This window comes from Mastigoproctus giganteus, chromosome 4 (assembly GCF_048544385.1).
Source record: "Mastigoproctus giganteus isolate SK-2022 chromosome 4, ASM4854438v1, whole genome shotgun sequence".
In the NCBI taxonomy this organism is placed as follows: domain Eukaryota; kingdom Metazoa; phylum Arthropoda; class Arachnida; order Uropygi; family Thelyphonidae; genus Mastigoproctus; species Mastigoproctus giganteus.
Window position 1 is genome coordinate 20,909,378 of NC_143578.1, and position 26,515 is coordinate 20,935,892.

At 36.4% G+C, this 26,515-nt stretch overlaps 1 protein-coding gene across 5 annotated transcripts in view; it reads left to right on the forward strand.

The window, feature by feature from the left end:
- The window catches only part of Miro (mitochondrial Rho GTPase), a 202,438-nt gene that overhangs the window by 170,315 nt on the left and 5,608 nt on the right, over positions 1 to 26,515 (forward strand). For 2 of the 5 annotated variants that reach the window (XM_090371388.1, XM_090371384.1), the window contains exons 20-21: positions 945 to 1,013; positions 9,628 to 9,753. In XM_090371388.1, the coding sequence (XP_090227514.1) occupies positions 945 to 1,013; positions 9,628 to 9,753 (195 nt within the window). Of the gene's footprint in view, positions 1 to 787; positions 827 to 944; positions 1,014 to 9,627; positions 9,754 to 24,785; positions 24,928 to 26,515 lie in introns of those variants that run through there. The other 3 variants (XM_090371385.1, XM_090371387.1, XM_090371389.1) reach the window with 3 other exon arrangements.

Sequence of the window (26,515 nt, forward strand, 5' to 3'; positions counted from 1 at the left end):
AAAGAACTGATTGAAGAATTTTTGTGGAGTTCAGATCCGGAATTGATAAAACCAAATCAAGTAATACATAAATAGATGTAGATGTTATTGCATCAAAAAGTAATGATTTTATTTATGAATTTTTTTTTTTTTTTTATTCTGATTTGATTTTTGAGAGTAATTTTACTCCAGTGCTGTGTGTAATAAAGCTAAGATAAAAATACAGTAATATATTAAAGCATTTATATGCAAAGTTTTCATTATTGAATGAAAACTATTCCACAAACTCTGCCACTATTGAAAATGCACCCTTGGGGGGGAGGGACCTACTCATGTTCAGAAAGCTCACTGCTGAGAGGGTATATCTTATTAAGAGGTCTGAGCTGGAGATGTAAGGAATTGATTAAAAAATATATAATGTAATATGTATTGGATATCATTTTCTTGTTGATCTTCATTAGTGATAATCACTTTTATTGCCATATTATGATATATTAACAAAAACTGTCAAAAATTTTATTCTTATGGTGAATAGAGTAAATGGCTTACAATTTGTTTAATTTATCACATAGACTTGTGAATTAAGTTTATTTTTACATAAAATAAAATTTGTCCAGATTTTACCAGCTAAAACTTGTAGAAAACATTTTATTTTTTTTTATTTATTATATTTTTTATGGTTATAGGTCTAATATTTTGGAAGTTTTACTTACTAGTTTTAGCATATATAAAATAATAATAAATTTTGAATCAATTGATATAACTAAATTAGGGTAAGTTAAGTGATGTCAATTTTTATTCCTCATAGTGTCTGCAAAGCTGCCTGGAAGTTGCTCTGGCGACCCAGGTTTGTAAAATACAGAAATTTATTTGTTTTATTGTAAACAGTTGACTTGCACAATGACTTCTTTCTTCATTGTTTCTTTCACCTTACCCCCCTTCCCTTCCTCTTCTGGGTTGGAAAGTAACCTGAGACGTTTGGTCCACATCTTGTTTATCAGACCATCTCCCTCTTGGCTATCTCAGCATTTAAGGTTCGGGGCTGCATCTCTTCCTTTATTATGTTATGTTTTCTGCATTTGCATGTTGTTTAAGTAAGATGCACTAATTAGTAACCTCTGTTTGTGGCATAGTGTGTGTTTTTTTTTTTTTTTTTTTGCGCTTGTATTATTCTGTTTAATAATTTGTTTTATGCTGCTTTACCACCACACCATTAATGACACCTTAGTTATGCAGGTATCTGTACCCATTCACAGAAACTTCCTCTGTAGTTTATACAGTAATGATAACTGATTAAGAATTGATTTGGTTTAAATTCTATCCATGACTGTTGCCCATTTGTAAGTTAATTCACTTTCAAGCAGAGGTAGCTGAATTTTAGCTGACAAGTAAAGTTTTAGAACATAATTATGAAATTTATAGGCATATACAAGGTGCCTGTAAATAGGTATATATATTGTGCAATAGGCATATTGCACAATATACAAGTATATCGTGCAATATCACTGATTCCAGTTTCTGATCTTATCTGTTCATTTTAATGGTTTAGAGTAATTCTGTTAGAAATTAAATTACTATAACTAAGAGGTTGATTAGCAGTTAATCAGCAAAACTGATTAAATACTAATAAAGCTAAAGTGCCAGCTCCATTTCTGCTAGCTTTACTGCTAGAATCATCAGTGATTACTCAACACCAAAGCATATTTTTCTCGTACAAGAATATAGAAAAAAAAGGTATTGCGAAAAATTACAGTTGACCCTTGAACAACACAGGTTTGAACTGCGCGGGTCCACTTATACACGGATTTTTTTCAATAAATATATTGGAAATTTTTTTGGAGATTTGCGACAATTTGAAAAAACTCACAGACAAACCACATAGCATATATATATGTAGCTTAATTTTTGGTGTTTGCACCTGAGGCAATGTATGCATAAACTCAAGAGAAGAAAAAAGCAAAAAGTATAAAAAATTGTATTAAGTAAATAGTATGAGATGAATTAACAACCTAATAATTGTATCCCGTTTTAAAAATGGGTAGCCTACAGTTAATCTATTATAGAAAGTTAAAATTTATCAAAGCTTATGCAAACAAACACTTACAGACCGCACATGGCCCATTCGCAGTTGAGAGAAATGTAAACAAAAGTAAAGATGCAGTATTAAATCATAACTGCATAAAATTAACTGTAGTAAATACTGTACTACTATAATGTCTGCGGGGGTAGCACAGTGGTATCGTCACCACCCTCCCCACACCGGGTAGAAAAGTCCCGGGTTCGAATCCAGTCAATGAAGAACTTCAGTGGGCTTTTTTTCACTCCGTGGCTGAGTTAATTGGTCTCAGGCGTAGATAGCAAGGCAACCCCCCCCCCCAGAAACTGGGGGGTTTTTTTGCACAGCAAACAGGCAAATCGACCAGAGAACACATGCAATTTACCGACAAATAAATATATGGGTAGATGTAATCATTTTACGGGGGACCCTAATATAATTTTTTGTACTACTGTAATAATTTCGTAGCCACTTCCTGTTGCTATTGTGGTGAGCTCAAGTGTTGCGAGTATCTGCTTAAAACGCCGTGTGATGCTAATCATCTCTGCGTGAGCAGTTTGTCTCTCCAATAAATTGCGTATTGCAGTAAAAATTGAACTCTCAAAAAATACGCGGTTCTCGCGTATTTTTCATCATCTCGTGTTTAGTGCAATATCGGAAACCTTGAATAACACCATGGGATCCATACAAAGTGCCACTAGTGGTGCTGGAAGTGCTCCCAAGAAGCAGAGAAAAGTCATGACATTACAAGAAAAGGTTGAATTGCTTGATATGTACCATAGAATGAGGTCTTCCGCTGCGGTTGCCTGCCATTTCAAGATAAACAAATCCAGCATAAGGACCATTGTAAAAAAAAGAAAAGGAAATTCATGAAGCCGTCACTGCAGCTACGCCAGCAGGTGTGAAAACCTTGCACTTTTTGCGAAATACCTTTTTTTATCTCATATTGAAAATGCAGCTTTTATGTGGGTGCAACATTGCTATAAGGCATACCCATAGACTCTAATATGATTCGAAAAAAAAAGCGAAGTCATTATATAACAACTTAAAGGTAAAGGATCTAAAGCTGGAGAATTTAATGCCAGCAAAGGATGGTTTGATAATTTTAGAAAGAGGTTTGGCTTAAAAAATGTCAAGATAACAGAAGCAACTTCTGCCGACCAAGAGGCAGCAGACGAGTTCCCAGACGCCATTAAGAAAATCATTGAGGAGAAAGGATATCTGCTTGAATATGTTTTTAATGCAGACGAAAGTGCCCTATTCTGGAAAAAAATGCCACAAAGGACATTTATTAGTAAGGAAGAGAAGCGAGCACCATGATTTAAGGCACGAAGGGATAGGCTAACTCTACTGTTTTGTGCAAATGCAGTAGAGTTTATAATCAGGACTGCCCTTATCTATAAAGCTGCTAACCCCCGAGCCTTGAAGGGAAAAGATAAACACCAGCTGCCAGTCTTTTGGTTGAACAACAAGAAGGCCTGGACAACGAGAACCCTTTTTCTGGATTGGTTCCATCGATGCTTTGTCCCAGAAGTCAGGAAGTACCCTGCCAGTAAGGGACTGCCTTTTAAAGTTCTTTTGATATTGGACAATGCCCCTGGCCACCCAGAACCCCATGAGTTCAACACCGAAGGCATCAAAGTGGTCTATTTGTCCCCAAACACAGTCTCTAATTCAGCCTCTAGATCAGGGGGCCGTAAGGATTTTTAAGGCTCATTACACACGGTACTCCATGGAAAGGATTGTCAATGCTATGGAAGAGAACCCTGATAGAGAGAAAATCATGAAAGTCTGGAAGGATTACACCATTGAAGATGCCATCGTTGTTATAGAAAAAGCCGTGAAAGCCATCAAGCCCGAAACAAATTCCTGCTGGAGAAAACTGTGTCCATATGTTGTGTATGACTTCACAGCAGTTACGACAGAGTCAATCAAGGAAATCATGAAAGAGATTGTGGATATGGCAAAAAAGGTGGGGGGGGGTGAAGGGTTTCAAGATATGGATCTTGGAGAAATTCAAGAGCTAATAGACACCACACCAGAGGAATTAACAGAAGACAACTTGATGGAGATGAGTGCTTCCAAACCAGTGCCAGACGATGAGGAAGAAGCCATAGAAGAAGCAATGCCAGAAAACAAATTGACATTAGACAATCTGGCAGAAGTTCCGACTATTCAAGACTGCTTTTGACTTCTTTTACGACATGGACCCTTCTATGATATGGGCATTGAAACTAAAGCAAACGGTGGAAGAAGGATTGGTACCGTATAGAAACATTTTTAGAGAAATGAAAAAGCAAAAAAGTCAGACAGAAATTACAATGTATTTCCGTGAAGTTATACAAAGTGTGCATGCCTCTCCTTCCACCTTTCCCCTGCCAACCCTGAGACAGCAAGACCAACCCCTCCTCTTCCTCCTCCTCCTCAATATGAAGACCTTTATGATGATTCACTTCCACTTAATGAATAGTAAATAATCATCATGCCATACAGTTAATAAACTGATCAGTTGTGTATATGTGCGAGTGTCTTCATGTAAAAATCTAATAACTGTACGGCAAGAATGTATGAGACGTTTTTGTGTCATAGTGTTTAGGCTAGGCTACGATAAAGCAATCATATTGCTGCTTCTTCGTTATCAATGCATGAATCGTTATACCTGTAAATAAATATGAATTTCTTTTTCACATTAACTTTTCATTTTTGATGTCTAGTGTTAGTAATACATAATCTACAGTGTTTTGTATCATATAAGACAATATTGATGTAGGTACTGACAGACAGACGATTCATCTTGTAAACAGACTACGTAAACTTACGGTATCGATAAATACAGTACAGTACTTTAAAATGTATTTTCTCTTCCTTATGATTTTCTTAATAACATTTTCTTTTCTCTAACTTATTTTATTGTAAGAATACAGTATATAATACATATAACATACAAAATATGTGTTAATCGACTGTTTATGTTATCTGTAAGTCAACAGTAGACTATTAGTAGTTAAGTTTTTGGAGAGTCAAAAGTATGTGCGGATTTTCGACTGCGCCGGGGGTTGGCGCCCCTGACCCCCACGTTTTTCAAGGGTCAGCTGTAGTTCGTGGGTTGTGAGAGGTTATGTGGGTCTGTAGGAAACTAGGGTTGATTGCCTTTCTTTTTTAATTCACTGCATATTCACTGCAAACTCTAGTGTACTAGAGATGGTGGGAGATAGTGATGCTGCCTGTTCATCCATTTCACTCATTATAGGTGAGATGAAGGTTGGCTCCAGAGAGTGTGAGTAATACCAGAGACCAGATCTGAAAACTGGAAATTTACTGTGATATACAGGTGGTGGCTGAGTTGGGCACTGCAGGCAAGACTCCATAGATTGTCCATTAGGATTGTGGATGCATCCAAATGTGAAATTAAGGATGGAAAATGCTGCGGCTGCAAGCAGAACTTGTTGCTGTCTCTGCTTGAACATGGAGATCCCTCTAGTTTTATGGTCAACTTTTTGACGTTGCTGATGGCAGCAGGGGGGGCTTTGTATGTTTCATGCAGAAGGTGTCCTTGTACAACCTTCTGGAATTGATGAAATCATTGAAAAGAACTGAAATGCTGAAATTATGTGACCACAGGTGTGATTCTTCCTTCCTACCTACAATCACTGCTGGGTTCTGCTATCTCTGTGGTGCAAGCATAACCAAGTGTGGTGTATTGAGTGTGAATACACTTTCATAGGTTGCTGGCACAGCAATACAGCTGACCAGTGTACAAAACAATACATTGGCACTGGATTATGCAAACCTCTTCCTTGGAATTGATGGAGGAAAAAGTTGGTGATGCGGGGGGGATAAGCTGTTTCAGTTTCCACTGGTGAAAGTTTTTATCCCTTCTCTTCTGGCAAAACTTGTGACCTTGTTTCTTAGGTTTTGAATGCCTCAGCATGGAAACATGCTCCCTTTGTGAGACAATATCTCCATGAAGGTGTTCTTCCTTGTGATCCTGTGGATGGATGATTTTGTTAAATAAGTATGGAGACTAGTGGGCTTTCTAAAGGCTAACTCTGCTTCCAAAACTGAAGGCTGACTGATGTAATTCATTTCTATATGCTGACTGATCTCTATGTGTAAATGGAATGAGTGAGCAGTTATGAATGCCTTATTATGGGTGATTTAATTTGCCCCCAATTGATTGGAGCAAGTGGGAGGGAAATTCACCATGAACAAAATTTTTAAATCAACTAGATTGTTATTTGTATCAGCATGTTAGGAAAAATACTAGGAGAGAAAAAAAAAAAATTCTAGGCCTCATCATCTCCCATACATATATGATATCGTAGGGTACAGCACAGGAACCATTAGCCAGGAGTTGATCACAGAGCTCTAAGTTGGATGATGAGGAGAGAGGTAGCAGTTGTTTAAGGCAAAGGAATAGGTTTCAATTTCAGGAAAGGAGATTATGACAACTTAAGCTGCTACTTGGTCTTTATCAACTGGAGAGATAGCTCACCGAGAGCGAATACATTAGAATTATAGTGTAACTTATAATCAGAGAAGCTTTGAAAAAAAAATTAGCACAAGCAAGATTCTGAAATAATGAATAGCGAACTAGCCAGTTTAATAGAGCAGAACAATATGGCATGATAAAGTTACAAAGAGATAAAAAGTACTAAAGCCAATATCAGGTACTGTTACAGATTTATCTGTAACAGTACCACAGAAGAGGTTAGGCTTGGAAAAGCATAGTATGAGAAATTGCTGGCTAAAAAAGAAAAAAATACTTTGCATTGATATTTCAAAAGAAAGACTTCACGGTTGAGAGCTCTGTGAATGAAGCTGGGAAGCATAAAATTAGTAATATTGAAATTTCAGAGAATTATTTAGTAGAAAAAACTTTTGAGCCTAAAGGCGAGTAAGGCCCTGGAGTTGATGACATATACCCAATAATTTTGAGGGATGTGGCAAGAAAGTGCATTATTGAGGTGCACTATTGAGGATCACTCTCTTGATCATCTACTTTTGGTCTGTTTGATAGGTAATGCACACTTTATGGAGCTAGATAAAGAGCACATTAATAGATTATGTGGATAGAAATGTAATTCTGAAAGAAACACCATGGTTTTGTAAAGGGAAAATTCATGTTTAGCCAACCTGGTTAGCTATTTTGACCGAGTCTCGCATGAGTTGGGTGTAGGAAATAGTTTCAACATTGTTTAATTAGATTTCAATAAAGCATTTGATTCAGTCCCATATGAGAGGTTACTGCATAAGCTGGAACATGTTGGAATCACGGAAAATTTCTGAGATTGTTGAAAAGTGAGGCTAACATAAGAAGTGGGATTCCACAAAGATCAGTACTGGTTCCATTCTTGTTTGATTTTCTTCAGTAATATCGATGAGAAGATGTGGGTGAAATGTCAAAATTTGCATATATCAATATTGGTAGAGTAGTCAGTGATGAGCGCTAAGAACAGCTTCTTCGGGATGACTTAGAGACTTCAGGGATAGTCAGAAAAGTGGTAGCTATCTTTTAATGTAGCAAAATGCAGTTTCTTTACATTTGAGGAATAGCCTGCACACTTTATGGAGCTAGAACTAAAAGCAGTAGAAGAAGAAAGAGATTTGGTAGTTACGATACATGTTCTCCAAGCAGTGTAGACATGTGGCAAAGAGGGCCCTTGGTATCCTGTCAACGATTTATCGAACAATTTGCTTGCAGAGTTAGGGAGTGCATAATACCACTATATAAGGCAGTTGTAATTGTGACATCACACTTGGAGTACTGTCTCCAGCTATGGAGACCACACCTAAAAAGACACATCAGGCTTCTTGAAAGAGTCCAAAAATGGGGAACACACCTGGTGAAGTTGTCAAAAGGGTGTCCATATGAGGAAAGACTTCAGATGATATATGGGCTGCAGAGCTTGGAAGCTAGACACCTTAGAGAAGATTTGCTTGAGGTGTGTAAGGCTGAAAGTGGTGAAAGAGTAAGATGAACAAGAAATTCTCACTGTTATGATTCCAGAACTAGAGCCATATATTCAAATTGAGGGGAGTTGAGAGGTTTAGATGGGCTTGCAGGAAGTTTTCGGAATAAGTTACCTCTGTAGACAATTGCGGCTGACAGCTTGGGGAAATTTAAAACTCAACTGGATAGATACCTACATAAGGAGGGAGTCAAATATCTGGCTTATAAACTTTTCTCTTTTTTTTTTTTTTTTTTTTTTTTTTGCTGATGCACCAAGGCTTCTAATATTAATTGTGCTGTGAATCACTCCCCCCAAGCTGGTTCTTAGGATGAATTGCAAGAGTAAAGCCCTTGATGATGGTGATGCTGGTTTTGCATTGAAATACCGAAAATAAACAACTTGGGCAGTTTGTCCAAGTAGGTCTGTTTTCAGTGCACTGTGGTTCTTCTATAAATTTTCCATTGGTTGGAAACATCTAGGAAAGGAAAATTTATTCTCTTCCATTTCTGAGATGTTGGCTTTGAGAATTCATGATGGTGGAGCTCTTCAAGAAAGTTGTTGCTGTGTTTCCAAATCACAGTGTCATCAACATAATCGTAACTACAGTTTGAGTAGGCGGTGGGATGAAGTCACTTAACAACAGCTTTGACTCTGACACGAGCAACTACTAAAGAAGGGAGGGCACTGCAGGAATTGCTTGTAAACATTAAAGACTTGGTCAATTCATTGTGGATGTTATCTTGGAGATGCTTTGCAAGGCATGGCTTTGCATCCAAAAAGGGATGCTGGTAAAAACTGGTGTTTATACAAAACTTGCAGTGTCCTTCTGCCTGGATCTGTGTGCATCTAGTATGAGTGATGTTTCTTGGTATTCTTGATGGACTACTAACTATTGGGATTAATTTGCAACTTCAACATCAGTAACCACCATGCAGATACACATTTGTGATGAGGGATTGCAAATCATCTCATCTCAACCCTGAATTTTTTAGCATACCTGGACACTGGCCTGCATAAAGCCCAGAATCAGGCTATTCAGGGTTCCTTAACTCTAGAATCCACAAGACTTCTTAATAATTTTTAATAATCATATTGAACAGATTCAATTACAAGTTCCATTCTTTACTCCAGAATAACACATTGCAGCATCCCCTTCTCTCTAGAGAGGAAAATAAAAAAGAATCTGTTAGTCTCCCTGGTGCAGACAAGAATATTTATTTTCTTTATTTGCCAGTTTTGTATGCCAAGTAATTATGTATTTAAGGTTCAAATTAATGGTACAGTGGTAGAAGTAGTATCTTTATTTTGCATGAAAAGAAACAAGAAGAGCATGCTTTTTTTATCAACCTTTGTGTAATTCTGTCTTTCCGTGTTTCTCTTTGTGTGTGTGTGTGTGTGAGATGTTTAAATTATTAATATTAATTTTATGATGCAGTAACATGCAATTTGAGATGTCAATGAAACAAAAGTGATATCTTATGAAACAGTAAAAATGCATGAATATATTAAACATTTATCATATCTGATGCTTCTGTGTAATGTTTATAAGCCTTCTTTTACAAGAAAATGTAATTTGATACAAGTATTTAATTACTGGGGATCTGTGATGCAATTTGTATAAATTTTTGCTTTTTATAGTCATCTTAGGCATATACCATTACCTCAGGAATCCACAGCATGGGTAAAGGCTGGTTTAGGCATGGCTGCTGTAGCTCTGGTTAGCCTCTTCTTGGTCAGGCTATTAAAGGCAGCCTCTGAAAGCAGGTAATTTTCACTGAATATAAGAGTGCATTTTACTGATACTATTAATTAATGATTATTATTAATAGTAATTAAAATTACCATTTTCCTTTTCAGTGAAAGATATTATATTGTTAAATTACTTACTGAACCTGAAACCTTTCTCTTTCATTTCACTTGTATGATTACCATATTTTCCAGCCTTGAAGATGCACAGTATCATAAGATACACTCACATTTTAAAAGCCAATTTTGGGAAAAAAAACATTTTATTGCATATATTTTATACACAAATTTACAAGTGCTTGCTAAATAAAACAAGGATTCCTGAACTCAAAACTTTTACTCATTGTATAATGCCAGTAATATGTTGTTGCTGTTATCACACTTGTCATTAATGTTATGGTTTGAACTTCTGCTTCAAGAATTTGAAAGATATGACAGCTGTCTCTTGTTTCACTAACTCCCACTAATTTTCATCCTGTTGGCATCAGGTTGTGATTTGGTACCTTCATCCATTCGGTCCACTCCTCACACACAAATACCCTTAAAGGGTTTGTTGAGACATTTAATGGCCTGTTTCAGCTAAGGCCTCCTGGAATTATAGTTAATCTCCTTGTTTAATTCAGCAGCTATCATTTTGGTTGCCTCTGTTACACGTGATCTGAAATGGTTACACAATAAAAAGAACTAACTTCTTTAGAAGGCCACCTGGATATTTTAACCATACTCTCTCTAGACGTTGCTAAAGATAAAGACATCACTGCATACACCTAGTATACCTTCACGCCATAAGATGCAGGAGAAGTATAAGCAACATTTTCCAGAAAATAGTGTGTTATTTTAATTGAATTATAATATGATCGAGCATGAAATTGTTTATCTATTCCTGAGATTTTTCATATTATTTTAATAATATTGTATATCTTGGACTTTCCAAACATTCTTATCCTTTAAGTCTTATACAGTGGTACCTTGGTTTGCGAGCATAATTCGTTCCGGAAACGTGCTCGTAATCCAAAGCACTCGTATATCAAAGCGAATTTCCCCATAAGAAATAATGGAAACCCAGATGATTTGTTCCAAAACTCAAAAATATTCATATACTGTAAAAATGATTAATACAAAATACATACCTTTTTTATATTTTTAATATTTAAATTTAATATACATAAAGCAATCGAATTTATTAATTATTGGGTAGGACGACTTTCACTGTCTCTAACGGAATCACTGCTATCTGTTGATTTTTTCTTTTTGTGCGACTTTAACAAGGAATCTTTCCAATGACACTTGCTTTTGCCTCCTTTTGAGGATTTCACGGAAATCAGATTCATCGCTCGCACTATTACAAAACGAGGAGGCACGCTTGATACACATAAACAAAGCTGCACGCGTGTAGCCCGGTGGGCTGGAGGCCGGTGTGATTTTGGCCGTAAACCGTAGTATGAGGCCACTATAAATTTTCCCGGGTAAGAATTTTTGACCCAGTCCGCCTCTGTTTATCGATATTGCTTTTTTTTTTTTTTTCTCTCTCTGAATCTGCAGTGTCTTCGCCAGGATGCTTCCTTTTCACACCTTTTAAGTATTTTACTCATTTTTAGGGAATAAAGCACAATTACAAAACGAGGAGGCACGCTTGATACACATAAACAAAGCTGCGCGCGTGTAGCAACTGAATAAACAACACCGTAAAGCAGAGACAACTCTATTAACACCTCACATTTTACTAAAGCACATTTCTAGGGGTTACTACCATAAAACAATAAAAACAATTTCCAGTTGCGTTTCTGCGAGTGAATCTGTTATAAACTGGTAGTAAACTCGATCTAATTGCTTTTGCGATTATACCGATAGCTGGAATTGTGTTGGTTTTTGCGTTATTATGGTGAAATGTGTTTCCCCTTCACTGATATAAAAAACCATAAATACATTTTCAAAATCTTCTCTTCATTCCTATCGGGTTGCGTTTGGTTGGGGTGATTCTGCGTTCGACTGCCATTTCTTGTAAACACAAAGGCTAATTGTGCATAAGCGAATTCGGTTCGTGTTATATAAGATATCGTTCCCCTATTTATAAATCGTGTATGATCGAATTCGTGTAGTGTAAACACGTGTTATACGAGGACTGACTGTACAGTACTCGTATTGCAAGACCTCGCTCGTTTATCAAGTTAAAATTTATTAAAAATTTTTGCTCGTCTTGCAAAACACTCGCATACCAAGTTACTCGTAATCCAAGGTACCACTGTAATAAGATCACTACAATTTGTAAAAGTTAAACCTTGATGACCACCTTTAGAACTGTAATGTGCTTTCAAGTTCACATTAATAGAACTCTGACACAAGTTGCCATTTAGTTTATATATATAAACTATACTGAAACTATATTATATATATAAAAAATGAAATATATAATTTTATGTATAATTTATAAAAATTCTTTGAATTTCTGTGTAAGTACTTCGTACTTCACACTGATTAATACTCAACTATTGCAACCTCCATATAATACTGGCAATTAGGGGCAGCTTTATCAACCAAATTATAAGCTAACCACATTATAAGAAAAATTAAAATACACTTTATGCATCCAAAAGAATGCATAAAGTGTAATTTAGAGGTATATTTAGTTAATAGTTAGTTTCTCTCTCTAAAATAAAAAGTGTATTTTAGAGAGAGAAATGTTTAGTTTTGCAAGGGTCCCATATGAAATTACAATTTCAGTGATATGTTTTTATTGTATTTCTAGTCCTGGAGGAAGCAGTGGACATATTTCAAACCTACAGTAATTAGTCTCTGATAAGTCCAAATGTTTATAAGTATTGACTCTGACACTTAATATATACCAGAAAAGAGAACACAGTAACTGGTTTCCGTCTCAGAGATATATCAGATGTATACTTTTGCAATTTCCGTTATGAAATGAGTTGCTCTTTATTATATTATATTATTCATAGAATTTTTTTTTGTTATATCTGTCTTAGAGAATATAGCACATTTGCCATATATCTGAAAATCTTATATTAAAGAGGCTCAACATATGGAGGTTGCATTTTATCTCATACACAGAAGGAAGTTGGGTAGCACTGATTCATCCATGTATTTTTAGATCGGTTCCCTAATAATTTTCAAGAAAAGGAATTCATTCTGGAAGCTTTGTGAACCCATCTTTTGTCTTAATTATATCAAATGCTTTCAAGTAGGAAAGGTTTTGATACTGTTACACATGGAACAAATTGGAGAAGTATGGCATTAAGGGCAAATTACTGCTATGGATAAAGGGATGGTTGAGTGGGAGAAGACAGAGTGGTAATCAATGGACACTGTTCTTTGTGGACTAATGTTATTAGTGGAGTCCCTCATGGTTCAGTGTTGGGTCCATTGTTGTTTTCTGTATTCATTAATGATATTGATGATAGTATATCAGGCTTAATGTCCAAGTTTGCAGACGATACGAAGGTCGGCAGGGTTGTTAATGACAGTACACTACTTCAACAGGATCTAGAAAAGTTGAGCAGATGGGCTGAGAGGTGGCAACTAAAGTTTAACATTGACAGATGTAAAGTACTGCATATGGGTAGAAGTAACCCCAGAGTAACGTATCAACTGGGTGGTACTATACTCAGGGTAGTGGAGAATGAAAAAAGGACCTGGGGGGCAGTGCAGACAGGCTGCAAGAGTAGCTCATGGTGTCTTGTCAATGATATACAGAAATTTTGCTAGCAGGGATAAGGGGGTGATTGTCCCCTTGTATAAGGCAATGGTCAAGCCACACCTTGAGTACTATACAGGTCTGGAAGCCTCATTTTAGGAAGGATGTGGAACTACTGGAAGAAGCACAAAGAAGGGCAATGAGATTAGTGAATGGAACAAAGGGTTGCAGTTACCAAGAAAGGTTAAATTTCTGCAAATTCCAGTGTGTGGAGACCAGGTACCTGCGAGGTGATCTGATTGAGGTGTATAAGGCCTTGAATGGTTTGAGCAAGCTCAATGCTGATGGGATTCTTCCCCTTGCTCAGATTATTTACCTGAGGGGACATAAATTCAAATTGAGGAAATACAATTGCAGAATAGATGTGTGAAAATTTGCTGTTAGCCAGCAGGTGGTTGATTGCTGGAACAAACTTCCATCTGTTGTTGTAGAACTGGACAAGCATTTGGAGTGAATGGATAGTTGAAATTAGAAGGTTTTTTTTTTTTTTTTTTTTATGCCTGATGCTGCATAAACTTGCTTTCTTGCATCATATGCCTCTGCTAATTCTAAATGCAAGGTATGACGTATGGGTAGCAATAAATCCCAGATTAATGCATTAATTTGGGATTTATTGGGATTAATCTGTGTGGTACTACTATGCTCAGATTAGTGGAAAATGACCTCAGAGTAATTGTGCAGTCAGATGTGAAGTTCTCTAAGCAGTCAAATAGACTGCATGGACAGCTCAGTCAATGATATACAGGGATAAGGAGGTGATTATCCCATTGTATAAGGCAATAATCAGGCCACATCTTAAGTACTGCATACAGGTCTGGAGGCATCATTTTAGGAAAAATGTGGATCTGCTGGAACAGGTGCAGAGAAGGGCAATAAGATTGGTGAGAGGAGAAAAAGGGTGCTCTTACCAAGAAAGGGTTTGGTTCTGCAAATTGCAGCATCTGGAGACTTAGGCACTTGTGAGATGATTTGATTGAGGTGTTTAAAGCTTTGAATGGATTGAGCAAGTTCAATGCTGATGGCATTCTTCCTCTTGCTCAGACTACACACATGAAAGGGCATAAATTCAAATTGAGGAAGAATGGTTGCAGGATAGATGTGCAGAAGTTTACCTTCAGCCAGCAGGTGATTGATTTTTGGAACAACTCCCATCTGGTGTTGTTGAGGTGCGTAAAAGAATGGACTGGTGACAGATTATATATATATATTTATTTATTATTATTATTATTTTTTTTTTTTTCAACCAAAAACTGCTGAACTGCCTTCACCATATGACTGTGTGTATTGTTGTGGTGCAGGACCCAGCCATCCTTCCATTTTTGAGAGCATCTTCACCTCACATTCTCACATCAATACCTTAACATAGTAATCAGCAGTAATGCTTCTCTCTCCTAGTCACAAACTCATGGTCCAATATGCCCTCATCGAGAAATAACAATTAGCATGACTTTAACCTTGAATTTTTGTTGCACAGGACTTCTTGGGCTGTGAGGACATTTTTGCTTGCCATTCAGGTGATTCCACCTTGGTCTTGAGGTCGTAGGCAAACACTCAACTCTCATCCCCAGTTACCACTTTTTCAGGAAACTCTGATTCTGCATAGATTTTTCGAACAAATCACCTGCAATAGCTTTCCTGCAGTTCAACAGGAAGTGTAGAACAAACTTTGCATATATGCGACTCATCCCTAAATCTTGCATCAGGATTGTGTGTATTACTGAGCCTACAGATAGTCCAACTTCATGAGCATTCTCAACAACAACAATCATTCGCCTATCATTTTCCACGAGTTCTGTCACTTTCGTGACATTTTCGTTGTTTTGTGATGAGGTTCATCTTCCAGTGTTTCCTGTCTGTTTCTAAACTGATTAATCCACTTTCTTTAAAGCATCATCTCCCTAAACTTTCTGTAATGCTTGCAACGTCTCTGTAGCACTTTTCCCAAATTTAAAGAACTGATGTTAACGTGCTGTTCAAACTGTGACATTTCACAGTCAGTCAGCTGTGACACATGATAGCCAGTTCCCACTTGGAATGCACATGCACCAAGGTCAACAATCCACAAAACCTTACGGCCATAGTGCAAACCATTTAAATATCAGTGTACGATTCTGAGAACCTTTTGAATGTGTTATATATATATATATATATATAAATTAAGAATGATAATTATTGCTGTAGGAGTATAATGGTACTATATAGGTACTCATAGAGTATTAAAACATTGGCATAAAAGTACTAAGCAGGCCATAAGGCCAAAAGAACCTATAAAGACTAATATAACCTGTTGGTGGTTTAGATTGCTATACCCTATAAATAAACATATACTTAGCAATAAAATAAAAATATAAAATAGAATAAAATAATGATTATATAGCTAATTATTGATAATCGGATACATTGAATGGCACTTTTTCTAGGGCTAACACCATTCAATATATCCCACCAATAATTAGCAAGACTATCTGTATTTGATTGTTATCTGCCTGTTTAACTAGGTCCAAATTATAAACATAAAGGCAAAAACTTTAAATTTAACAGCAATCAGGCGAGATAATAGCTAGCCCGACAGATAGCTTTGAAACAAATAACACAGAGAAAGAGAGTGCTAACCATTAATTTTCATTTTATACATGTGCAAAAGTATAGTAATAGTACCTCAATTTCCCTCGAATTACTCTAATAGATCTTGAGGTATAAATTTAGGGTTAGAAAGTAAACCTCAAGATCTATTAGAGTAAGATCTTATACCTCAAGATCTATTAGAGTAATTCGAGGGAAATTGAGGTACTAGTACTATACTTATCTTTACCTCCTTTCTCCTTATGTTAGCATAAGCTTTCTTTTGTACATGTATAAAATAAATAAACACCACAACTGAAGTGAAAATTATGGTTGGTACTCTTTTTCTGTATTATTTGTTTCAAAGCTATCTGTCGGGCTGTTCCACACGAGGGCCCCAGGAGGACTGACTCCTGGGGATACCCTCGGCTGATTTGTCAGGAGACTTCTTGATGTCTGGATTTGAGCACTATTTTTCTGTACGAGTTGAAGCTTCGCAAAAGCCTGTAGAGCTGCCGAGAAAAGTATATCTTGCCTGTTTGCTGTTAAATTTAAAGTTTAGCATAGATTGCCTTTATGTTTATAATTTGGACCTAGTTAAACAGGCAGGTAACAACCAGAAACAGATAGCCTTGCTAATTATTGGTGGGATATAGTGAATGGTGTTAGCCCTAGAAAAAGTGCCATTCAGTGTATCCGATTATCAATAATTAACTACATAATCATAATTTTATTCTATTTTATATTTTAATTTATTGCTAATTATGTTTATTTATAGGGTATAATAGCAGTGTAAACCAACACAGGCTATATTAGTTTTTATAGGTTCTTTTGGCCTTATGGCCTGCTTAGTACTTTTATGCCAGTTTTAATACTCTTTGAGTACTATATAGTATCAATTATACTCCTACAGTAATAATTATATTACAGACTAATGTAATGTTTAATCTAAAATTGATGGCATTAATCTGATTTGATACACATTTTACATCTATTCTTATATTTATACAGGGTGATTCACTACCAGTGCGACAAACTTGCAGGAGGTGTAGGGGGAACAAAGACGAATTGGAATCACATAGCATTGCAGGGTTTGAAATGCCTTCGTCATGCGGTAGAGGACGTTAAACGGGAGGTCGCGTGAACAGCGATCCCGCTGGAAGTCAGCATTTGCGAAGCGGTTCCCGAGGCAGTAGGATGGACGAGTATTCAAACGTTGAACTGGCCGACATGCACCTCGCGTATGGAGCTGCGGACTGTAACGGGCACGCCGCTCTGCGCTTGTACCAGGAACGTTTCACGCACAGGCGTGCTCCTCATCATACGATTTTCGCACGTGTGCACAGAAGGTTACGTGAGACTGGTTGTTTCACGAGAGGTACCATGAATCGAGAGCGAACGAACGAGGACGCCAGACAATGAGGAGAATGTCCTACATCTTGCAGAAGGCAATCCGAGTATGAGTACTTGGGCGATAGACCAACGATTGGGTATTTCCCAATCCACTGTATGGAAGATACTGTCAACAAACCAAATGAGTTCATACCATCTGCAATGCGTACAATCATTGGAGCCTGCGGATTATCCACTCCGGAGGACTTTTGCTACTTGGTTTCTTCAACAGAAACGGTTCGCAAATGCTGACTTCCAGCAGGATCGCTGTTCACACGACCTCCCGTTCAACGTCCTATACTGCATGACGAAGGCATTTCGGACCCTGCAATGCTATGTGATTCCGATTCGTCTTTGTGCCCCCTACACCTCCTACAAGTTTGTCGCACTGGTAGTGAATCACCCTGTATAATTGTTTCCTTTGGTGGGAAGGGAGTGGGTGTGTCATTTAAGTCCCATTCGTTGAGAGCATGAGTATCCTTTAGAAAATTCGTTGAAATTTCTAAAGGATACTCATGCTAAATGAGAAGTATTCATAAAATATTTCTCAGTGCTAGAAGGAAACAAGCTTATATAGCAAAAAAAAAAAAAAAAAAAATCTGTGTACATTATCTGTTCATCCCTTCTAACAATTTGTATAGTCCTTTAAATTTATTCAAACTGTCACCTCTACAATACCAGATGGAAATTTGTTCTGACATTTGCTTATGTTGGCCCACTACAGGGGAGCAAGTGAATCAGCATCAGTGACTAAAAACAGATTACTTTTGAGTTCAGCAGGTGCTTTGCATATATATTCACAAAAGAATATAATATTTAAGAGGAGTTGTGTTCAGCTAACAGTTATTTAGCATTAAAGGAATTGATGATAAATGGAGAAGAAATTATCAATCTTAAAAGGGAAGAAAGTACAAGAAACTGGTAGCATTTATACTGTAAGTGGCTAAGAGATCACTGAACCCATAACTGTAGAATGTTTCATAAGTCAGTTACAATACATTTTTATGTGCTGGGTGAGGTTAGTTGAAAAAACTCATTACTCAACCAGAAAACTAACCTAACTAGATTAGTCTTTTTAGGATCAAGGCGACGGCTGTATTATGATATGGTGTGGTCTCTGAGGGGACAAGTATTGGTCTGTTTCCCTTCCAAAACATAGTGACAGGATTTTGATATGGTGCATAAAAAAGTTTTTTCAAAAATTCTCAGGGAACAAAGTGAATATCTGGAATGGTTCCAGCAAAATGCCATGCTTCTCATTATAGCTGTGCATCAGAGAATGGCTGGACAAACAACTCTGAACACTGAGTTGAAAAGTGGAGAGCAAAGGAATTGCTACCACAGTCCCCTGATCTTAGTCCTCTACTCTTATCTGGCACCATCTCAAAGTTAGGGTATATGCTGTGAAAATATGCAATGTTGAGTAATTTAAAGAATGGGTCCCCTGTGACAGAATAGCAGTTTTGTCACTGGAAACTTTACTATGGAGTATTTCCCTAATATTGATAAATTCATACTATTTAATGAGTGAGTGATTGGTTGAAAAGCAAACTTTTTTTTTATATGTTCTCTCATTGTGAATTATGTTTGACATAATGCTTGTCCAAAAAACTGTCATATAAATTTTAAAATGAGCAAGACAAAGCATAGATGTAATGTTTGGGAAGCTTTTTTTTCTGGCCACTGCTTTGCAGGTGCAGGAAGACATCTTGAGGTAAGCATACACTCTAATTGCAAAGCTTGCAGGTGAGAAATGTATGCATAATGATATTTAATATTCACTTACACTTTTAATATTTATCTGTAAGGAACAAACTGCCACTTTAATTAGGCACACCTAACTAATTGGGTTCCCTTTATCCCTCAGAATAGCCTGGATTCATCATGGCATGGACCTAACAATGTGTTGAAAGCATGCCACAGAGATGCTGGTCAATTTTGATTCAGTTGCTTTGCACAACTTTTGCAGATTGAATGGTTGAGGATCTCCACTTTGAAGAGTTCTTTCAACCTCATTCCACAGGTGCCAAATTAGATTGAAATCTGGTCACCAGGAAGGCAATGCAGTAAGCCAAATCCACTCTCATGGACCTGGAACCAGTTCTTTACAATTCTGGCCTTGTAGCATGTTGCATTATCCTTGGAAGAACCCTGCAGCTGCGAAAATATTTCCTTGTCAGAAGCAATTTCCAGATAACCTAAGGCATCCAAATGTTGCTCCATTGGTATGGTGGAAGGGGCAGTGTGGACAATGTGCACACTACACCATTATATTGCCATCATTGGCCTGCATTGTTGATTGACACTAGACTGGTGCATGGACTTTGCTGTTGTCGCCTCCGTAGCCAGGTGGGCAGGAGCAGCAGTGCGTAGCATACGCTTCTTGATTAGACCGGGGGTTCGTGCCCACCAAATACGGAGGATGCAGAAAGGTCAGGGAATGACCACCGCATATCCTCGAAGCAATATGGCCTTAGTTGCTAATGCTCCTAAAAACCAAATAACAAACAAACAAACTTTGCTGTTTTTGCCATATTCTGGTCCTTCTATCAGCATGAAATGAACTTTCAGCCTCTTGCAGCATCAAGCTGTTTCTGACTACAGTATTGCCATTGGTTGGATGCTATTTGGTTATTAGACCAGTTTCTACACACAAGTCGTTTCTGAAAACCCCAGCAGGGTTCCTTTTTTTTTTTTTTTTGAGATAATTACATTAGCACTAACTACCACGGCACGTTCAGAGTTACTTAAATCTTTCATTTTGTCCATTCTCACACTGCATCAAGTACATATAGCATCCCTACATACTGGTACCTCCGTAGCCAGGTGGGAAGGAGCAGCAGTGCATAGCACATGCTTCTTGATTAGACCAGGGTTCGAGCCCGTCACCACTAAGTACGGAGGATACGGAAAGGTCAGGGAATGACCACCACATATCCTGGAGCAATATGGTCTTAGTTGCTAATGCTCCTAAAAACCAAATAACATACAAACAGCATCCCTACATATCTGCTCACTCACTTTATATTGCTTGGTATGAACAGGTGATTCCATTACTGAAAGAGCACACCATTTCATGAAAAGAATAGGTGCACCTAATAAAGTGATTACTCAGTATGTATGAAGTGGTATGTATATATAGTGTTAAAAGAAGAGTATGTTTCATTCATGTTACTTCTGTATAATACCAACCGCTCTGATATGATGTTTAAAAACTTCACTGTAAAAAAAATAATAAATAGAAGGCTACAGTGCCGTTACATAAATCACTCAAATAAAATTGTCACATCAGTTTAGTTGGCATTATTTAAGAAGTGGCACAGATAATCTGTGCCACTTCGGTAATTTCACAGACACATTAAACTTCCTAGATTTCTTGATGTGCCTTGTCCTTTAAATTTTTATTTCTATATCCTCTGAATTTAACTTTCCATGAACAATAGTTTTCTCTGTATTTAGTTCAGTATTATAATAAATACTTTGAAAATTTTAACAGCAGTGCACAAACTAGAGACAAACTGTGAACTATAGATTACAGATATAGAACATTAGATATAGATTGTTTTCATAAAATGCCACGTTATCACTTTTTTTGATAGATGAGGAACTAGTTTCACCATTAATTGCTAATCCAAATCAGACAAAAATTGAAAACGAAGAGAAAGCACTATGATAAATATATACCACAATAAAACAACAGAGTGTATCATTTAATGCCCTTCATATGGCTATTAGATGGACTGAATTGCAAGAATTGAACAAGAACCAGTTAACATGTTTCATGAAAAGACAGAATCATGCAGTGGGGGAGGGGGGAAGTAACATCATTCATGCCAAAAAATACTAATTATTTTAAAGCTATATAAGCTTTCAGTACATAATGTGAAATCTTAAATGCAAATTATAATTTTCTCAGTTTGCTTGCTTCCCTTTTATGTTGTAGAGTAGAGAGCACATTTAAAATTGATTATCCAAAATGATCTCAGTTCTACTTCTTTCAAATAACTGAAATTCTGCCATAATTTACAAGACCAGTGCAGCAGTACACCAATTATATATATATATATATATATATATATTTTTTTTTTTTATGTATATATTATTAATTTTATAAATACATATATATATATATATTAAAAAATTTTTCAAAAAAAATGTCATGATTTGAATGCCAGATTTGCAAAAATTTAATGTATATACATAAAGGTACACTGGAATTTTTTCACAGGTTTGCATGTCTATTTATCCATCTAAGCTAAGATTTACTCTCTGAAGTGTTTATTTTCTAATTTTTCTGCATTCTGTTATCTTTCATTTGATTATCCGAGTTCTATTTCGGTGAGCAGTCAACCTCAAAAACCCTGTAGAAATTAAGGAATGACACATCAAGGCTTTCTAGTGGACATTTAGCTGCACCACAACTAACTATTCTGCACTGATGCTCTTATCCATCTATTCCCTATTACATATGGGGATGAACCATCTTTTTATAACTAAAAATACTGTACAGCTGTTAAAGATTTCATTAATGTAATTTTCTAATACACCTTGCAAAATGTTTATCAAATATTTCATCATTAGTCATCTAAAAAAAAATTATAGATCTGTAATTCTTTGTCAGTGAATGGCTGGCCACATTGTAATCTGTGGATAAATTTTGGAATAGGTATCCTCCCAGTGGAAAATGACCTTTCTCTCACTTCCGTACCAGTAATTCCATTTAACAGTTCCATTCAAGTGGTAGTACGTTGTGTCACTGAAGCTTAATTGTGCGAAGTGAGGAGTGATGGATTTTCAATCCACGTCACTGATGGTTTATCAAGTGTGCATCTGAAAAGCTCTTTTTAAGGTCTTTTTGATGTCATTGAAGAGAAAAGCATATGTAGTTCTATATTGTGAACACTTCCAGTTTTTTCTCGAACTTCCGTGCAAGATTCAAAATGATTTTCTGTATTTTTTTGATTGGATGAGCAAAATTAGGTACATCCTAGGAATTGTTACACCACTTGAATGCTTTCAGACACTGGCATCCAAGAATTTACAGCCGTGGTACAAAAAAAATCTACATATCGGATAAAATGTATATTAAGAGTAAAGACAGCCTATCTTATATTAAAGCTGTAACCCTTCAAATGTATTTCTTTACCTCCGGTGTAAGCTTGTATCATGTATAAGCTTACAGGGTGCACCACTGTAAAAAATGTTGCGTATCCATATGGCATGTAATATGTAATTTGTCAACATACTGTATACACTATAAGACCAAAAGTATGTGGACACCCCCCCCCCCTTCAACAAATATGTACTATGCCAGAAGACCCTCACACATACATATCAGTTTAGATTTGCCCATATAATTTTTGAATGGCATATTACACAGAAATGAAAGCACTTCACCTGTGTAGATTTAGAATCCATTTATTACTAATAAGTTTAAAAATCATACATTTTGTGGATGTTTTCTCATCCCTTCAGTGATTGTAATCCATTTACACTATCAAAAAAACATCAAGACCAAACTGAAGCATTAGTTTTGTCTCTTGGTATCCATTCCCATATTGGGATTTAATTATCATTAAATCCCAACATAAGAATGGATCTGAATTTATATACTTTCAACATGAGATGGAGGTTGATTGCCACATTGGTAACCTTTCTGTGTATGCACAACTACGACTCATCTAAATCTCCCAAAATCCACTGTAGCAGATATTATTTAAATATGAAAGACAAACTGACAACTCGACAAAATTGCAAAATACGTTTGAAACACTATGAAGAGTTCATACCTCACACATTGCTTGCAGGAAGCATCACAAAGCAGGTCCAACATGCCATAGTAACATCTGTCAGTACATTAACAGAGGAACCTGCATCTTTGGGTTCAATGATAAAAGAAGCTATGCATTTGGAGTGGCAGAGTACCATGTAGTGAAAAGTGAAAGAATCAGTGTTTTTTTTTTTTTTTTTATTTATTTATTTACTTGCTTGAGTAGATTTATGGGAGAGCACTTCTTGTTGGAATGTATTGTCTCCATCATGAATTCTAATAAAGGAAATCTAGTATGGCACTGTTACAGCTGATTCTTACTGGGTCATTGTGGTGGTGCCTGCAATTATAAAATTGATAACCTACTTCAACGTTTTGGACAATTTTTGACTATCTACTGCTACCGCAACAGTACTATGGAAATGGGCCTTATCAGTATCAACATTACGTGCTCCATATCATAGAGGGCTTGTTTGTGGATAAAAGCATTGAAAAAGTGGACTGGCCAGTCCAGTGCTATTGAACTGCAGTGTCAAATTAGGCTGCTGCTAAAATAGCCTTCTGCAGACAGTCTGCAAGAGTAGCTCATGGTGTCTTGTCAATAATATACAGGAATTTTTCTAGCAGGGATAAGGAGATGATTATCCCCTTGTATAAGGCAATGGTCAGGCCACACCTTGAGTACTGTATACAGGCCTAGCGGCCTCATATTAAGAAGGATATAGAGCTGTTGGAACGAGTACAGAGAAGGGCAACAAGATTAGTGAATGGAACAAAGGGTTGCTCTTACAAAGAAAGGCTTAAGTTTTGCAAATTACAGTGTCTGGAGACTAGGCACCTGTGAGGTGATCTGATTGAGGTGTATAAAGCCTTGAATGATTTGAGCATGCTCAATGCTGATGGGATTCTTCCTCTTGCTCAGAATAATTGCCTGAGAGGGCATAAATTGAAATTGAGGAAAGACAGTTGTAGGATAGATGTGCGGAAGTTTGCCTTTAGCCAGCGGGTGGTTGATTGCTGGAATAAACTTCCATTTGTGGTTGTAGAAGTTGATAGCTTAAATAGATTCAAGGCAGAACTTGACAAACATTTGGAGTGAGTGGATAGGTGAAATAAGGGTGTGTGTGTTTTTTTTTTTAGCTGATGCTATATAAGCTTGCTTTTTTGCATCATGTGCCTTTGCTAATGCTAAAACTGGCACTGGTGGTTGGTTTACGGCAGCAGCAGTGGAGGTGAAGTCCAGCCAACACCTACTAGAAGTTGATAGAAAATATCACAACAGGTTTAGGCTGCCATACAGGCCAAAGGTGGCTCTACCATATGTTATGCTCTTGAATTAAAATCCCTTTTTGCAGTTCCCTCTGTGTGTGTGTCCAAATACTTTTGGTCATATATAAGAATCACTGAATGCATGCTTGTGTTCACACACAAAGAATGTTACTGAAAAAGAGAATCATTTCATAATTAAAAATCTGTATACTTATTATCATGTAGCATGCCTTTGATGCATACTGATTTTCACCTTTTATCCCAATCACTTAAATTTCTTTTTATTAAATTTTTAATGGCAATATGTTAACTGTTGATCTGTATAATTGCTTTCTTCTCTGATGACAGTGGTAAGTGCACTTCATGTCAGAAAAAATGAAGCCTTTTGTCTTCCTCCTCTTGCAAGGTGCTGATCTACTGAATCATAATTTGAAACGTGTTTGGAACTTTTGATTGTTCCTAAACTGACTTTTCATCAGTAACTGTAGAATAAGGGTTTCAGGAACAGTCTACCCAGCTACATTTGTGAAGAACTAAGATTAAATAATAATAAAAAAATAAGTTCAGAATGGTAGAGTGCAGTATATCATTGACCATAATGTATAAACCATGTGTTGTTAATTATTGGGATTTTTTCAGACATCAGCATTATTGGACATTCTGCAGTAATGTAGGGTTTTTCCCTCCAATTTATGTTTATTGTTTACAAATAAAGATAACAAGAACTTATTTTATATTAGTCCTATATTGTGAATTCTTATAGCCACTGACAGTTTTGTCATATGTCAAAAGGAATAGAAAAAAAAAAAGTGTTGTCTCTCTCTATAGGAAATGTATATATAAATATATTATAAATTATTAAAAGTTGAAAGCAAAAAAATTAAAACCGAGAGGATAGCGGTATGAACATAGTATCTTAAGCAGTAACAAAAATTTTCATCTTTTATCACTTAAGTATAGTAGCTGATGGTGAAAGTCGAATGCTTGATGAAGTGAGGTTAAAATTAGAGTAGTCAGAGCAATAATTTCTACATAAAAAAAATCATTTAAAATTAGACAAAAAGTCTATTGAAAGAAAAGTGAATTTGAATTAATTAAAATTTTTGATATGTATAGATCATTTGGCTATATACAGGGTGATTCTTAAGTAGATCCCTTTAGCAAAATATGTAATCAGTATGGGCTTCTCCTTCCCTCCCTTTCAATAGTTAAAACATGTGATTGGAATACATGTGATGAGATGCAAAAACAAGGTACAGGTTGGCTATACTGGTGACTGTGCTGATAAACACTTCAACTGCGTTACAATATATTTTAGTGGATGGATTGAGATTTAATTTTACAGTTTGATTAACTAATTACTTTGAAAGCATTCTTCAGAGGATTATTGATTACCAGTAACTGGTAATTAAACTATCATATGTTTTGGATGATATACTATATAATATAAGGTAAAATAACTTGAGAAATATATCCATGGTGGCTGTCAACAGAGAATCAAAGAACAAAATTAATTGGTTGAATGCCAACATATTGGCAAGTTGCGCCAATCTTCTTGGTACTTGATGTTAATATCAGTGTTTTGGACAGGGATGATTTGCTTGTTACCTGGGTGTAGCTGTCTAGAACCTGTCCCTTCCCCCCCAACAACTTTTTTTTTATGCAATGGCAGCACAAAGTTCAATTAGTTTTATGGTGGATTATATGTGATAAGATGTGAATGTAGGTGTTTGGGTTGCTGTCTATTGCTCCGTTGCTTGGTTGGTGGGGAAGAGAAAAGAATGTAGCAGTGGTGGTTTCTCATTTGGCATGACCACAAAAGTGGAAATAGTAATAAAATGAGGAAGGAAGAATAACAGTCACAGCCCATTCTGACAAATGGTCCACAAACTTTATGTGGTCATCAAAGATACATTTCAAGATCCATCATTGATAAAGATAGCTTAAGCTAAGATTTGTCCTTTTGAGATCAATCCTCAATCCCCAAAATGTACTTAAGAATTCCCCCCGTCTCTGCAATTTTTATTTTATTTTTTATTGTATGTTTTAACAATGTTTTTTTTGCCAAATTAGTTGAC